We start from the raw sequence: 18,436 nt of genomic DNA, 5'->3' as shown, positions 1-18,436 counted from the left end.
CTGTCTTTAATTACAGCTCTCAGGCACCTTAGGAGAGCTGGAATCTGCTGAATACTGAGAAATAGATGCTGTCATGTAATTGTATTTCAAAAATATGAAACAACGCCTGTCTCACCTGAGGGAGAAATAGTTAATGAAGCAGGGGAATACAAATTCCCTGAAGCTAACAACCAGAAGGCATCAACTCATGAAATAACTAACAAAGGCAAATCCAGGTACAATGGATTTAAGCTTCCCCTTGTTAACATTAAAAGAATTGCAAAAGAAGCACTGCAGGGTAAAAATATCAAGCAAACTCAGAAATTCCTAGGCTGGGGAATACACGCAGAAAAAAAAGTCTCTAGAGCTTGAGGGAGGAGCAGGTTAAGCAAAAGGAAATGGCACGGAGATCTATCACTTGCTAGAAGGATAGCCTAATAAAATAACATACTCAGGAAGGTGAGACAAAATGTCAAGCTCCCCTGCAAGATAACAAATAAATTGCAATGACCTGATTTATGCCTACATGAATGACCCAATTCAGTAAAATGCATCTTGGAATAGAAATGAGACTCTACAACTGGGAACAAACTAGGAAAGGAGATGCTGCGAGAGGCTACAACGAGTTGTCGTTAACTCCTCAAACTAGGCAGTTTTCAGACAGTCTTCTATTTTAAGGGATTGACATATGTCTCTAAACCTTCCAAAACCCTAACTCCATATATAGTGATATGGCTTTTCTGTGGGATCATGTATAGAAAACTGTACCATCACTGAAAAGGTAATCCTCACACAAACTGTAATCTCAGATGTTTAAAATCCAACATGTCTTGAAGGCCACACTGCAGGCAGGAGGCTGAATTCCATCAGGTTATGAAGAACCCCAGACTGAACAGTGAGGGGGCCCTGCCCTCCTGAACCACAAGTGAGGCTTACAGCATGTACGGCACTAGGCAACCACAAGAACAAAAGCTTTGCCACCACATATGTACATAATTCTGTCCTTTTTTACAAATTACATTGGAAAGGGTTGGTAAGAGATCTTGCTCTGCAACAATTTTATATCAGAAAATATCTGTCCATAAGAGGTGTGCTGGGAAGAGGGGATACCAGGACTGCATTGGCATATGTATATATACAGAGAGCTGCTGGGAGAGGAATTTCTCATCAAATGCTCTCAAGATACAAATGGATTTTCTAGGATGAGCAGGATAAAACTTTTATGGAGATAATACAGTGATTTAATGGGATCAAATGAGCTGTTGATATAATTTTACCAAAACTGGAATGATATTAAGTCAAAATGAAGAATACTAATAAAATAAGTTAGAGCAATACCATAATTGAAGTGTACTGATGACTACACACAGTCAGCGAGGCATCACTGAATATGCAGGAGGAAATGGGTTACTATCTTCTGTTCATTAGATAATTTGGAATCTCTGACCAAGGTCAATTTCACAATGATTTGGAGGTGATACTAAGATAATAAATGCAACTTAATTCGCAAGAATTATCTAGTTTTAACTGAGCAATTGGACACATAAACCTGTTAAGGTCAACTCAGGCAAGGTGTTCATTTACCTCACAGATGGGTTTCCAAATGTGAATAATTCTCAGCTATACTCTAATATAATGGAGTGGATTACTAAACTAGTTATGTCCTTAACAACGCAGGGAGGAAAGTCATACTTCTGAAATTGTGGAAAGGATTGCACTGACTAAAGGTGCACTAAATTAATATCAAATGGCATCAGTGAAAATGACAACAGAAATTGCTCCTTTACTTATGAATATTTACTTATTTACACAGATGTCTGGTTTCTACAGCAGTAGGTGGATGCAATGTTTGCAGGGCTTTATATGTCATGTAGTTTTTTTCAGAAAGGACTTTTGACAGAGAAATCCCTACAGTACCCATTTGCACAGTTGCAGAAAAGCATTAAGTACTGCACTGACCAATGCTCTTCAGAGGAGATTTCAAGCTGAGCTGAGAAATAGTACAGACCACACAGAAAAGCCATGTAGAAGGTTCAGATTTTCAGGTTTCTACCAGCTGACAGAATGCAGCAGAGGTCTGAAAAGCATTTGGAGGAAGCTGCAGCTAAGCAGTTTTGTAACAAAAGAAACTTGGAAGGGACTGCTTGTGACTGATGCTCTGGCATAGCAACTGAGTTCCTGGAAGAAAAGGCACAAAGAAGACACAAAGATGAAAACTTGGCAATGGGAAAGGCAGAGATGCAAGACTTGTCAGGATCTGCCCAGATAAGGGTCTGCATAGATGTGTATAAATGTGTGGATTGTATTTAAATACATGCACACACCCCCACACATCTGCATGTATGTACATTTGCAAAAGAAGCCATTATGAAGTCATCTTCCCAACACAGTTGGTGGATGAGACTAATTCTCCTGTACTGATTCTTGGGATAAAAAGTAGTGATTGTGGAAACTCCTTGGTGATGTGGGAACCCTTACGTGGCAGAAGTCTACAAATGACAGGTTCTGCAAAGTCAATTACTGAATATATGTTTGTATTCATTGTGTTATTGTGCCAGTCTGGGTCCTCAGCTGTTAAATCCAAGGATTTTCACTGCAGATTGAAAATGGAAACTTAGTGGTTCCTTTTTGCCAGTGCAGTTCTAGACCTGGGTTATCCAAACACTTCAGAATATGTTTACCCACACCTGAGCTTGTTGACAAATATAAGCTACAAGTTTTTCTGTATAGGTTAGTTTCTAAATTCTTCTTTTGTTGTATGTCTATGCAAATTTGGTCCTATTAAAGCACTAAATAAAAAGATTCATGTCTTTTCCCCTGAAGATTTTTAAACTTGTTTAGATATGCTAATCAGGTTTTTTGCTAAACAGCCTCGAGAAAGGTTGTTTCTGTAATTAAAGTGATAAAGAGAGATGCTTAATAATTAAGCATATTTTTATTTATTGATCTGCATGAGTAGATAAAATTTTAACATCTACAGCTCTATGTAGGAAGTTCATGAAATATTTAATGTCAGATATAGTGCCAGTAATTCTAGGCATCATTCTTTTGCCTCAGTTTTAATGAACTACAATTGTACTACTATCACAATCAAAGCAAGTTGCTGTTTTTCTCTTGGTGTCTGGCAAAATTACCTAGAGACAGATCCTTCCAGTCAAGGTAGCTTTCTGGGTCTTCATCCACAAACCCAGACAGAGCTTCTCGATGAAGTGACCTGTTAAGTGGTTCTTGGGGATAAGCTTCTGATTACTAAAGAAAGGTGTAAACCCTGGGATCTCTCTCCACTTAAAGACTTAATTGAAATCACAGTATTTAAGTATGGAATGATATTTGTATTTGGGACTAATTGCACTGATTTATATATGATTTCCATAACATGTACTGTGTTACAAATCCCTTGTTCTCTTTCTCTTCCCTAACTGCCCTCTGCTGGTACCTCAGGAAAAATATTTCTGGGACAGTTGGAACTACTCAGGCTTGTATTTTTTTCACTTAGATCTACACCAAAATATTGGGCTGGGAACTCTGGTCCTTCTATTTTCTCCTTTCATTTTTTTTCCTTCTAAAATTTGAAGTGCAGTTTACAGAGCAGGAAGGGCTTATAAACAGTTTTCAGTCATAGTGAACATCCTTGCTCAGGCCTAAAATATGAAAAAGAAACCATAAAGAGCAATTTTTGCATTTAATCGGCAACTGCTGCAATTAATTGTTTGCAGAAGGTAATGATGCAACTCAGACTGACGCCAGGAGTATCATGCCTTTTGTGGAATGTGGCCTGGTTTCTAAATTTTCATTCCTAAGTATTTTGTAGAGCTCTACACATAAATAATTCCTGCCCTTTGCAAGAATAATATACTCTTTGCTTATTAGTGGCCTTTGGGGAGGTTGCTAGTCAAGTATGTTTTACACAAGCAGTTTATTTGTTAACATATGATCTCAGTGTGAATGTCACTTTCAAGAAGTTACTTGAGGTTTTAGAGTTAAGGAAACTATTTGCATAAACTAAAAGAAAACATCAGTGTCAGGAAACAGAGTTTATCTTCCATGTGTTTCAAGGAATCTTGAAACTGAAGAAAAATCTGCAGTATCTTTAAGAGTGAATGAATTAACAGAGAGATCTAAAATAATTAAGAATGAAGACTATTTTGAAATAGATTTTGGATAAAACAAAGGTAAATTTGACAGGACTTTACGAAACTATGTGGTTAAATATATGGAATCATGCACTGAGTGCCTAGATAAGAATGGGGATGGCCCATCAAGAATAGGAAGTTCCACAAATATCCAATGCAGTAAATGATTTTGCATTTGATAATACAGTAAAAGCATTTGATAAACTACATCTAATCTTGTCTTTTCAATGCATAAGTACTGATTTGATCACACAAAAACTGATTCTCCTACTTGTTTGTGAATGCTTTTTATTAATCCAATGAAGAATCTGAATGTATGCACAGACATAAAACTAGGTGTAGGAAACAAATAAAAAAAATCAGCCAGGTAAATGGGAGGCAGTGGACATTTGTGTGTGAGGCAAACAATTAATAATAAAGTTCAAATTCAGTAAAACTCTTAATTCCATTTTAGTGCCATCTATACTTTGCATAATACCTCAGGATTAGCTTGAGTCAGACTGAATTCAATGGGATTAGATAATAAGCTCAAGTGTCTTCCTGATTCAGAACAGAAGTTTTAATGCAAAGATAAATATTTAATGTAATTTAATGAGATTCTTAATAAGCACAGGAAAAAGAAAAACTACTAACTGCAGAAATCAGATTTCAAAGTGAGGAGCAGATTTGCAAGACCTGCCATGGGCTTCACCCACAATAAGATCATTAAAACCTGCAATAATGTAAGATTATTTAGGAAGTATTTCAGCCTTTAGCATTGTGTACAAGGAAAACATTTATCCTTGCAAACAAGCTATTTACAGTCCCATTCCAGCCCATTTTTCTCTTGATAGAAACAGCAATCACTGCAGAATGAAAGATGAGCTACACTCATGGCTACTTGCTTGTATTCCAGCACCGGTAAAACAAATCATTAAGATCAAAGCACCAGCCATTTTAATAAACTGTGAGCACTGTTGTTATTGTGGCTTATGGCTTTGCTCTGCACAGAGAGAAGATGTAAACAGCACAAAAACAATTTTTTTACTGAATGGCTCTGTATTAACACTAAATATTGTACATACATATTTAATAGCTCTGTGTTATATGCATACCTACATATTAATATACACACAACTAGACCTCTAGTTTTATATAAAAAGAGGTAGTTCAGATCCTGACTTGCAGTCAGGACATGGCCAGACATTATGCTGGGACAAAAGGGGAAAGCAAATGTTCCCTGATTCCCCAGTTTTTTTTCCTCTGGCTTCCAAATAGGTGTTGTTGTTCCATGCCAAGCAGGATGCAGTTTTATCATACAAATTGAAAAGCTTTGGGCAAAAGCTGCCATGCAGAACAAGACACACTCAAAATTATTATATAACTTAAGAGAGCTTCATAACTTTTGTAAGATTTTAGTCACATATTCTTTATTTCAGTTGTTGGATTAGTTTGCCTTTCCTCATGTCTGGGTTTTCACCCAGCAAAGACACCTGCCACTCACCCTTTGAAAACAGCATTCTCTTGAAGGGGTCTCCACCAGGCTCCAAAACTAATGGGTGGCCAAAACCATTGTTCAACCAGAGCTGTTGAAGGTTAGAAGCCCTAAACCAGCACAGAGAGTTCAGTTTAATCCCATCTGCCTTAAGTAAATTTGCTAACTCATTGTGCAAAACGTGTAGAGGGAATATACATATTTATAGTAGTGAGCAACTGATTTTTCAGGATCCTGGCTAGGCTGGTATTGCTGGTCACCAGAAAACATTTTATTTGACTTCTGATACAGAGAACTCAATACAGAAATTACTGAGGTAAAACAATAAACATGAAATGATACAGAAGCAGATCTTTTAATATTAAGCACGTCAGTGTCCAATGATTTTTCATAATTTTTCCCTGTTTCTCTATGCTAAAGAAGGTGGACTGGACTTGCAGAATTTCAAGGAAAAATCATATCAGTGATGTAACTTTTAATATAAAAGAAAGCTTCTGAAAATTTTTAAACAGAAAGATGTATTTCTCACTTATTACTTATGTGGTTGTTTTTAAACATTCATGAGTCATTCATCTTAAAATAAATTCTCCATGAAGCTGTCTTCTTATTTTCAAGTTTTTAATGTGTTTTCCTCTTTCCAGTGTTTATAACTGTATTTTAGAACCTAATTCCTTAAAACTAATGAATATTTCTCCTTCTTTTATGATCCACTGCTGCTGTTGCTTAGCCACTGGTTATATCACCTGCACACTCTATCTTCACTCTTATGAAAAAAGCTGTTATAGCCTGAAACAATGCTACCATACAGCTAAAGTATTAAGTATTTTGTGCAGGTGAACAGCTCTTCCATTTCCCTTATCATTATCAGATTGGCCTATTCCTGCAGGACTGCAGCAATTCTACAATCAGGACAATAATCAGTGTCTCTCTCATTCTCTGAATATTGCTGATAAAAGAATGAATCTTATTCTTTCGTGCTTTACTATGCAAAACAGCGCTACTCATTTAACTGCTTCCGAAATCTCTGAACCATGTGGATAAAAGTGCTCTTGGATGAGCAGGGTTTATTCCACTGTACCTAGAGATGTGAGGCAACATTTCATTTGGAGCATTAATTGCTTACAGGTGCATTATGTTAAGCTGATTTGTACAGAAATCTAGATTATGAGAAGATTTGGCTTGATTGATTGAACTAGCTAGAGTTTATAAAAGAAAAATTTGCATTTTGAATGTAGTCTCTCTATGTATTACTTGCTAATCCAATTCCTCCCAACATACAAATAAATTTGAATGTTTCTAATGAAAGAAGTATTTTAATTAATAACCTTTTTTTTTTACAATTATAAAAACCAATCTGCCTATACAAGTAGCAAAAGTACTTAGAATTCTACAGCTCTGCTATTGGAATGCAAAAAGTATTGCAAACAACAGATTTTACTTTACTCATCTACATTTGATCCAAATACATTAATCCCCAGACCAAGGTAAAATCACTCAGTTTCTCTTGGTTTGGACTGAAATCAGCCAGTTCTGCCTATTTGAGATAATTGATGGGTACAAACTATAAAACTTCACATAAGAGCACTACTATTGTGTGATCTTATATTCTAATCTTAGTAAATAAATGCCCCCAAGCAAATGACGACACCCTGGCTCTAAACAGCCCTCAGGTTTAGCAAGTCTGTTTCTTTTTACCTCTGTCTTGTCTTAGTATGGAAACAGATGTCCTGCTCCATTATCTGAAGCCCAACCGGCCTCACTGGAGCAGTTATGGATCTGTGCCACATTTATGATTTTGAATGAATTTGTATTTTTTAAACTGTATATACAGAAGATTTCCTTTGTAGATTATATTTTCTCAAATATACAAAGGCTGCAACTCAACACAAAAAAGATCTATATGGAACCTGTAGATAATTTTATGTGAAGACTTGCTCCTCCTAATTTCTTCCCTTCTTTTGAAAAATTTTAAATTCTCTTTTCCAAGTTACTGGATTCAAAATGTGCAAGTATAAAGAAAAAGTCCTCACTTGACATTTGGATCAGAAAGCACTGACCATGTTGAATCAACTTGTCCATGGGAATAAATTCATAGTGCCACAGCTTGAGAACATGTACAGGTCAAACTCGTGCCCAAAAGGAGACATCTTCATGGGAAAACAACTGGCTTTTGTTCAGCCCTAGATCATAGCTCACAGACCCTCAGTTGTGCTGATTAGCATCAATAGGCATTTTCTGCAGCACAATAGAACAGAATGATGCTGATGATTTCATTTAAAAAATAACTGGCTGGTTTTTGGTACTGATTGGAATATACTTATTGAGAGAAAAATCCTGATTTGGAGTTAATATTTCTGCATAGAAGGGACTGTGCCACTTAACTATTTAATTTTCTAAAAAAAACCACAACTTAAGTGATAAAATCAAAAATTCTGTGCATAAAATTATGTGCATAAATCAGCCCATTTTACTCCTTTCCTTATTGTTTGAAGTTTATTAATGTTCTGAATTATTGCTAGTAATTATCAAATTACTGCATAATCACTGGGGAATTCTCAGCTCACTTACAATAAAATATTAATTTTCTCAAACTCATTGACTAAATCTGACCATCAAATTCTTACAGAACTCATAAGAGAACAGTATTTTTGTCATTTCTGAGAAGACGTTTCATTACCATGCAAATGGAAGTGCCTCTGAGCAGGCTAGTTGGTATATGCAAGAACTAACCTGCAAACCATAATCTGAAGTCACTCCACAATTTATACAGAAAGTTTAACACAAATTTGACTGGAAATAATATTTTTTCTTGTGATCTGGTATTTACATATGGCAAAGTGGTGGGTGGATATCTATCATATGTGCAAATATTAGAAAGAGCAGCTGTGTAAGATACGGCGTCTCACCACCAGAGAAAGAACATTTGAAGGAAATGCACTTGGTAATGAAATTAATAATGGGAAATTAATTTGATAGAAGCAGGCAGCCTATTTGAAAGCAACACAAGTACATAATGTAATCAAAGTATATTTGGTCCAATTAATTGCATTTGTTTGTTTATTTAAAGGCATTGTGTACACACACTACCTTTCAACATTTATTTTGGAAGAGAGTGCAATGTTCAACAGGCCAGGAGAACACTGAAAAAGACCATGGCTTTACTTCTAAAAATAGGTATCATTAATAAGCAGTTTAGGCAACTACAAATCCAGTTTCAAAGTCAATGTCCCAGGAACACTTTTCAGTAGAATAGGGCATAGACTCCCAAGTGTATCAGAAAGGATGCTGCCAGCATCTGCAAAACTGGCTCCAAGCTGTTATTCTTGAACACACGAACAATCCACCCTAACATGTAATTTTAACATGTGAATACAAACCTGAAACTTAACACACAAATCAGCCAAACAGCCAAGAACTGTGATTTTTCTTTATCATGAAACTAATCTAAACCCAGAGTCACTCTCAAAAGCAGGTTAAGGTAGACTAATCTTTCTGTCATTCTTCATAAGTGCCTAAACATGGAGTCTCTGCAGCCAGCCACAGGCAGTCATTAATTTCACACTGTGAAAACACTTTCTAAGGACAACTCTGCAACCAAACATGGTTATTTACCTGTCATAGTCTTGGCAAATCTCCCCAACAGCTACCAAAGCTTTCAGGTACTCGTTGGGCTGATAGGGGTGGATGTAGTGCAGCGAGCAGCTGTTCCTGGGGTCGCCGTTGGATGCAGTGAAATCTATAGCTACCTGGAAAAGAAGAGAAGTCAATGTGCTGCAAGCTCTTCTGAGCATAAACACACCTACAGCAACTATATACCTTTACCAGAAATAATCTGCTGCAGCAAAGAGGCAGCGGCCTCACAGCAAAAGTCATTTTACAGTGCACTTAATCAAATTGGAATTAGGATTGTACATGCAAATATATGTAGAAGCAAATGACAGTTTATAAAATAAGAGATAATAAAATGAAAATGGCATAATTAGGTAAAAAATTACCTGCATTGCTATTCTCTGGGGAAAATTATGTTCTAATACAAATGAATCAAATTAACTATCTCTAGGTTCTCATACTTAATTAAATTATTCCAGCTCAGGTGACATTCAGGACATAAAAGCTTTGCAGCAAAAATGTCCATAGAGAGTTACAAGTCCTACTAAAACTATAAATTAGAATTCCAGTTAGGGATATTTCTTAGCTATTTTATTCGTTGCTGTGGCTGTAGTAGTAGATATTGCTTGTCTGGTATTTTTTCTCTTCAAAACATCTAAACATTAAAAATTAACCCTCCCAATTTCACAGTTGATAGCAAGCTTAAACATGAGCTGCAGGGTAAAAAAGTAAAGCTTGAATCCTGCAAACATTTTTTGTTGCTGTTTTTGAGAAACCTTAGAGAAGATTGTGGGCAATAGTCAATGCAAAAGCAAGTATTAATGAATCATCTTAAAATTAACTTCTCCCTTTTAAAATGCTCTTTATATTTCTCACTGAAGGTTGGCTCTGGCATGCATCTTCCTTTGTTATGGATCAGGAAGACCTCTGCTGAATTTGTGATGCTGCTTTATAGGAATTCCTAAGTGGAGCAAAAAGAATCCCCAGAGTTTTACAGCGGGAACAAAGCCATTTATAAAATGTTCATGTGTCCAATAACCTATTTCTCTAAAAAACCCATTACACCTGAATATTCAATAGACAAATGCAGCAAGTTCAGATTTCAGTTTTACAGTGTAGCTGAAAAGTAAGAAAGGGTCTTGTTAAAGGCTGCAAAAAGAACTCTGAAAGCACAGCTTGCTTTTGCAAATGTTCAGCTTCCCCAGTTGCAGCCTCTGCTTGGCACAGGGAACACTGCTTTATGCAGCTTCAAAATGAAAATGAAACATGACATTTTCATGCTTCCTTAAAAAAATACACAGCCCTTCTGAAACTTATTTTTGTTGCTAAAAATTTAAAGGGAAATATACTAGGTCAACCCAACACAGCTTTCCTCCTTGGTTCTGATTTTTCACCTCTATCTTTTAGCTGAAGAAACTAACCTCTAGTAGGCTTGGAAATCCCTTCTTTGCCTTGATGATCCATGAACCCCTGGCACCTCACCACATCCAGTCAGGAGAGAGAAGAGCTTTTTGGCTTGCAAGTAAGAGTAATCTTCCACCTCTGCTTCCTACTCACTGCTCAGGCACCAAAGCACTGAGTTTGTTTTCCACACAGATCTTTTTCCAAAAATGGTATCTGGATTTAACTTGAATAAATCAATGGAGAGCCTCTCATGACTTCACTTTTGAGGGCACATAACTGAGGAACACTACACGTATTTAACTGAGGAAGAAAACAACACTAGTGGTTTGTGAAACCCAAGAGAAATCCATGCATGCTTGTATGAACTATCTTAGTTCGCGGAAATTTTTTTTGTAAAAATCTTATTCAAGGTATGCATATTTTCTTAAAAATAAGCATATTTTCTCTGATAATAATTCAACCTTAATTTGATTACAGAAGGCACAAAAATGCCACTGTATGACAGGGAAACAAAGAGGATTCCTGTAAAATTGTTTAAAGTAGGTGTTTTTACTGACAATCCCAAAACACTAAAACACATTAACAAGACTTTAGTGACACCTCAAAAAGATCTGGACAAGTCTCCCTTCATGGCTAAGTGCTTTGGAAATGAAATAAAAAATACGGAGTAGGAATAAGGTGTGGGTTTCATAAGCTTGGAAAAAAGCCTGTGGCTAGTGTTTGGGAAAGCAAAAAAAAAACAAACTTCCTGGAACAAGCTTCCTTTTGGAAATGGTCCTTGCAGTAGAGGTCTGCTGATAAGCAAAAAAATATCCTAATTTCCTATGATGAAGAATTTATGAATAATTGTACTTGGATGCAGCATGCTTCTTGAATTTGATCCAAATCTCTGTTTGACTCCCACAAGGAGGACTTATAAAAAAGATGACCGCTGTAAATTGCCATGATTCCAAAATAACAGTGCAGAGCTCTGCTCCTTTAGCATTACCCAACAGGACCAAGGTCTTGTGCAAATACATTGGATAAGGATTTGTAAAAATAAGTTAATGTATGACAAAAGTTATGTTAATATCACAATTGAGCTTATCTTTTGGGCAGTAAAGTAGGAATCTTTCTTATCGTGCATGCATTAGATTTTATCAGTGTATCTTTAAATGTATCAGTCCAAGTGTAGCAGTCGTCTTCCCTCAGCTAAATAAGAGCATAAGAGAGCAATAACTACACTCAGTACCAGCTTCTTTTTTTATCCCCGGACTTGTAAAAGAGTGATTTTCACTACACTCAAAACATCCTACATAGCTGGGTCCTCCTGCTAGATCTGTCAGCAACAAATCAGGCTGCCCAACACCGTGACCTGCCTGACAGAGTATCTGTCCAATATATCTTTCTATTACAGTTCCTTTATGCACGTTACACATGCTTTCTGCTGTATTTCCTGAAGTGATGAAAATGTCTTCTGACTACAGACCCATTTGCACTGCCAACCTCTGAACATTTCTTCTGCAGCAGGGTACACTGTCTGATAAGAGATACAGTGTTTGGCAATAAGCTGGGCTTAAAAATAGAGGGCTGGAATCAGCACTATTGATCTCTATAGGTGAAAGCTTCTTAATAACTGGTTGTAAAGTGAAGGGAAAGTTTACTTTAATTTTACAGAGACATTCTTTCTAACTACAAACCATGTTTCTACAATCAAGCTACAAAGTATCCCAAGAATGCACAGCATGACATTACCAAGGCTTCCATTACTGCCTCAAATTATCAGGTACATCACACTACAGCTTTTTGTTATCAAATGTGTGCCTAGCATCCCAGTTTCCCTCCCTCAGCAAGCGCCCTTTCAAATCACAGTTGTGTCATACTGCCTGTACACAGCACAAGCTCAACAGAAATGCCATTAATATTAGGACAGCAACAACAACAATACACGTATCAGGAGAGTTTCAAACAATCCCAAATCCACTACAGTTAGAAAAAAATGGAAATCTAGGAAAGTCCAAGGAATAGGCCTCCTCTGTTTCAGTGGTCTGAATTAATCAGATTAGGACTATGTGAAGAGGAGATTACCTCTGTTTCAGTGGTCTGAATTAATTAGATTAGGACTATGTGAAGAGGAGATCATATGATGCATGCAGAAAGCAAGGGAGAATGGAATATCTCCCCAGTAGGCTGCAGCCTTTTGTTTCAGTGACCACTGGAGAATTCATTTTGGAAAACAACAACACATCTCACAACCAGTCTGTGCTGAAGACTGCTGGAAGAAGAGTGGGGGAAAATATGTGGAGAAGCAGTTTGTGATGATGTTGAGGTAGAACCACTGGATTATGCATGCAGACAGCCATAGGTACAGACACATCACAGTGGCTTACCCTGGGTCCCTGCAGGTTGAAAATTGATAGGATGAGCTTACACAATACTGTGGATTTACCATTAAAGACAACAGTAATTCATAGATCTCTGTAGCTGACAATATAATAACTGTTCTATTTCCTTTATGTCCTCACTGCCCATCCTTGAAGATGAGCTTACTTAAGCTTTCTCTAACCAATTGTTTGTTTCATTTTAGTAAAATGAAATACAGTAAAACACAGTAGAAGCCACTATCCACTTTAACCCATTTGCCCTATCACTTTCAAACTTGTGTTTCACAGCCTACTAATAAGAAACCAGTGACAAGTAAATAAAAGACAAGCAAATTGCCATAACCCTTCCTTGCATTAAGAACTTGCTTTTCCATTGGAAAACATTTATGAAGAATCAGAGTTTGAAAAGCTGTAACTTTATATGTAAATCCCTAGACACTTTCTAATGGTGGTAGTGCTCTTGTTCTTGAGCTGGAATTGTGGGAAATGCATATTAACTGGTCTGCATGTGCCTAATCACATGCCCTTATTAGAAAAGGCTTTCCAATGTAACATGAAGGCATTAATGTCTCTCTGATAATGACCTTGAATACATTTGATAATTGAGTTTTTCCAGTCATATTTTAGGGAGGAAATGTCAGAAAAGATAAGTTGAAGGGGCATCCAGTGACTGGGAAGTTTCAGACTTCAAGGAGAAATGTGCATTGCTGGTACATGGGGATAAAAGAAGTAGCCAGGTAAGGCAGAGAAGTGATTACACAGTATGCTTTACATGAGGGAATACAATTATAAAGATCTTTGTCCACTGCAGAAGATATTCTTTTACACAGTATGCTTTACATGAGGGAAAACAATTATAAAGGTCTTTGTCCACTGCAGAAGGTATTTTCTTCAAAACCAAAAACAGAGTTCTCAGTTCTGGGCCTATCAAATGAGTTTGTGATGAGTATGGGCAAAGTCCATGTTTAACACTTCAAAAATCTGATCTGTACACAAGAAGACAATCCACTACTGTCTATAGCTGCTGCTAGAACTTTCTGGTACAATTTAAAAAATTTTTCTTTTTTTGTCAAATCTTTTTGGAAAATGAAGGCTTGCCTGGAAAATGTGAAATGGAACATGTCAGTAGCATCCAGTGTCTGCTACTTTATATGTGGGAGCATAAATAGGGCAGGATGCTACAGGAAAAGAAAAGATCTCCAGAAGAAGAATATTACCTTTATGCATAAGATTTTAGCCCTTTAGCTGGCATAAATTAGAAATCACATAAACCAGATTGGAAATGAGCCACAATCCATATTCCTATGCTATGGGAAAAACTGATATATTCATTATTACATTATAGTTAATTCACATTACATTATATTAAGTATATTAATTTTTAGATACATGATACAAAAAAAAGATGACACCCACCCATCATTTAATGTTTCTAAATTTATTAACTGGAAATACAACAAACTGTATTTCTATTTATGAAGAGGCCTGCAAATCCTTTTACATCCTGTTCCTTGAACTGAATAGCTTCTGAGTACACTCTAAATTAAAGCTGTGTCCCCCTGTAGTGCCATCTTACTTGGTAGCTATGGCTGAGATATGAAACACCAGCATTTACCCCAGGCTGACAGAGAAAAGTCCCTGGCTGGATCTCTCTGTGTGTGACTTTCAGTATGGCACCATTTCATGGGAAACAACTTGCTTTAACAGAGCACTCATTCTGGAAAGGAAGGCTGGCCCTTAATACATTTTGCAAGAAGAACTCAATAATTTACCAAGGAATGGCATGTAAGAATCATTTCTCTGAAAGTAATGAATTGGTATCTAAGGGGATTCCTGTTCTTCAAAACAAGTTAGAGAAGTAAGACACTTACTGTAAACTGTATTTGGCAGCCTCCCATGATATAATCTAAGAAAGAATGCATCTTGTGTATCTGCAGACAAGAAAGCAAGACATTCAACTTAGCTGTGTACTCATAAAACATAAGAGAACTGCCTGAAAAAGAAATTGGAAGGAGGACAGGGACCAACTGAAAATAAGGTAAAGGAAGAATCATTAAATACAGTTTGAGACAGAAACAAAACTATAAACAGAAAAAATATCTAAATTCTAACCCTACAGAAAGGAAAACAAAAAAGTAGAACGATCATCTCTGTGGGAAGTCAGAGAAAATTTTGCTGTTTGTTTAGGAGAAACAAGAGCAATGGTGTAGATATAATGGAAGCATTACAAGGGATACACACAAAGTTGGAGAGTATTTAGGTGTTGGAGTTTAGTATTGTCTTTTCCATTGTACAAGAGCAGGCATAGGACAAGAGAAATGAAATGAGAGTTGAGGACAGTCAACTTGCTTTTGAGATTCAAGTTCTTGCCTTTACTTTTTGTAGGGAATAGTTTCCTTTACTATTCTACAGGCAGTTCCATCGCGTTCCAAGCACCATTAAAATGTATCACTGAGATATTAAAATGTATCACTTAGTAAAGAAACAGTCAAAGAGCAAAACATATATTTACCTTGCACTGGTTGAGGATGACAATGCCTGAGTTCTTGTAGTTCTTCTTCTTTGCTTTGTACTTGGGGTTAATGCATTCCCATTGTACCTGTGAAAAAAATAGTCATTCTCTGCAGGAAAATTTTATGTGCAGATTGAATAATAAACAAAAACTGCACTGCCCAATTTCCACAGTTGACTAAATCATTACAGATAATGGTGCACAGAGAGGGAAAAAAAAAAGAAAACTGTTAACTATGCAGAGAATAGTTAATAGAAAATGGCCCAGGGCAAACATCAGTCTTTGAACATATACATGTGAACATGGCACTGAGGGAAACATCCAGATTACTTTGTTGTCATCTTCCAGTCTTGTAGTTTGAGGTGTTACATAAGCAAGACTGAGGATCTTTTGAGACGACAAAAAAAGAAGGAACGCAATACAAATGAAAATACTGGAGACAGTAAGCTGATGCATTGTATTAACTACAAAACTGTTGTCACAGTAGCACTGAGTTTTGTATTAAACTCATTATTATAAAAATTCTGGTCAGCAATCATCTCACTTTCTCCTTTAAGTCTGATAGCAAAATAAAAAGTTAAGAAAATCAGTAAAATGCTCACAAAGATGCAGCTAACTAATGATATATTTGAAAGTTATCCCTAAGAATATATTAAAATAAGTTTTTGATTCTTTTTTCATAGTTTTATTTACAAATAATCAATTTTACAGCACAAGTGTCTTACCTTGTTACTGAAATACATCTCCTTATTCTTATAACATGCCCCATGTTCTTAATCATTTCCACTTGAAATGCATTCCTCTGGCATCACTCTCCTTCAGGCAGAGTGATAAGGCCAAGCTTTCAGACCCTCACCTCTAATGTTTACAGTATTATTCATTCCTTTTACTGCAGGAGTAAAATGTACATTTGTACATGCAAGTGTCTATTGGCATTTGTATATACAGATTTTTATCTCTAATATGCTGTTAGTGTGGTTAATAACATGACTATTTCCCTTCAGGGAGCTGTTCTCAAGTGTGGAGACAAAACATGTGATGCTGGGTAATAGAAAGAAATACAATTCCAAAAGGAAGCAGAAAGACCTGTTATCTAAAAATCTCTATTATGACATTTTGAAATGAAACATGTCTTAAGTGTTACAGTGTTTTGCCTACAATGAAAACCTGCCTAAGTGTTACAATACTTTGAGGTATTTGTTACAATACAGTGAGGTACATATGTGATATACTTTAGCAAAGTGTTAGAGCACCAAAAACTATTTTTACTTTGTGCTCAGCCCCAGAAATTTCATCAAGTTTCAAACCACTGTCTAACAGCAATTATTTGGATGTCTCTGAAGTATTCCAGACTTAGAGATTTTGGCAAACATCAAAAAAGGGAAGGCAAAACATATGGCTTCGGAGCAATATGAGACCATTTCTGCACAGGGGAGGAGAGGTATCTTCATCACTGTGAAATGGAGATAGGCGACAGAGTGAAGAATAGGAAAAGACAAAAAAACTGTTCCAACTGCAGGAAGCACATCTGCTTGCTCTCCCAGCTAGCCTACAGCTCAGTTATTTGTCTTGTGAAACAAATTTTCCAGCTGAGAAGAAGGGCAGATACTGACCCTCGTGTTCAGGGGAAATCCTCCGTAAACATTTTTTCTCTGCTCAAGAGAAGCAGTCAGGCTCAAGAAATAAAATCCCCTCTCTCCCAGCAAAGAGAGTGCTCTGTAACACAACACTGGAGTGCAATAAGCTCATATTTGGGTCTGAAAGCAAGGCAAAAGCACTGTCTAATCTTGATAGGTTGCTGTCAGGCAAAATGGTTTAACACACAGTTGTCTGCACACTTACTCAAAGCATTTCTACAGAGAAATCATTTTGTCTGTGTTTCATAGATAAACTGTAATATATCAGGTAGAAGGAAAAAATAGGAGACAGGATTTCCATTCCTTCCTTTGACACTGAAGTACACAGGAGAGGTGCATTAGCTTTCCCCTGAACATCCTTAATTCTAGCATCCTCCAACATGAATATTTTTTCAATGTGCATATTTAAACAAGGCTTGACCTATATCAAGCCATATACTATGCATATAATTTCTCTTCTTAGGAAAAGGATTATTTAAGCCTGAAAAAAGAAATTTCCATGGTATTTTTATGGAAGAAGTTTATAACAAATAAGGACCAAAGTGGCATAGAACATAACTTCCAGAGAGAAAAGAATATCTAAGGTTCCCTTTGTTAACTGTTAAATGCAATTATGAATGTTCACCTACTTTGCAAAGTATTTTGAGATGTATGGATAACAATTCTCAGTAACTACCTAAAGCTCATTAAAATATTCTATGTGCAAGTCACTAACATTATTGGCTTATGTGGATAAAACAGCAAAGGATAGAACAGACTAGAAAATTTACAGAAAGTAGGAAAACAAAAAGAAAGAACAATTTTGCACTTATTAAATCTATTGATGAAAGTATAATGAAAAGAAGGGAATAAGAGAGGAGACAGAAGACATTTCCCAGTTCATAGGCCTAAAAAAGCCAGTGAAACTGTTTTATATAAAGCTCAATCTTCACTTACCCACCAAGATCCAGTTCTGGATCCTTGGCAATTCCCACAGTTGAAGCTAAAGATATAACAAGCATCATTTGAAGGAAATTCCCTATACAGATCTTACTGTTTATCCAGCTTTTATAATGAGAACTGAGTTCAGAATACAGCTCTAAGCAGGTAACTAATAACGAGAAACAATTCTCAAATATTTTGCTTGCACTGTTGAGGCCAACCTCAATTTCCAGTCTGTTCCTACATTCCCAGTATTGATTTGGTATCTGACATTGTTTTTTATCGATCCATTTTTGCTCTTAAATTAACTTTTCAGTGGAGAGGAAACTAATGCAATAGTCTGCAATCTGACACTAATGGTAAACATTGCGAAGTTTGGATTTGTCATTCTGAAAGTCACTTAG

The 18,436-nt window shown here is 36.5% G+C and overlaps 1 protein-coding gene across 1 annotated transcript in view; it reads right to left on the bottom strand.

Annotated features, from left to right (window-relative positions):
* Positions 1 to 18,436, bottom strand: part of CPNE4 (copine 4) — a 189,020-nt gene that overhangs the window by 29,536 nt on the left and 141,048 nt on the right. Inside the window, exons 10-12 of the mRNA XM_005423951.2 lie at positions 15,475 to 15,561; positions 14,834 to 14,893; positions 9,199 to 9,332 (exon numbers count right to left, since the gene is read on the bottom strand). Coding sequence (XP_005424008.1) covers positions 9,199 to 9,332; positions 14,834 to 14,893; positions 15,475 to 15,561 — 281 coding nt within the window. The remainder of the gene's footprint in view (positions 1 to 9,198; positions 9,333 to 14,833; positions 14,894 to 15,474; positions 15,562 to 18,436) is intronic.

The sequence above is a fragment of the Geospiza fortis genome, unplaced genomic scaffold, assembly GCF_000277835.1.
Source record: "Geospiza fortis unplaced genomic scaffold, GeoFor_1.0 scaffold346, whole genome shotgun sequence".
NCBI lineage: Eukaryota > Metazoa > Chordata > Aves > Passeriformes > Thraupidae > Geospiza > Geospiza fortis.
Note: the sequence above shows the minus strand (reverse complement) of the source record. Positions and strands in the feature narration are given on the sequence as shown.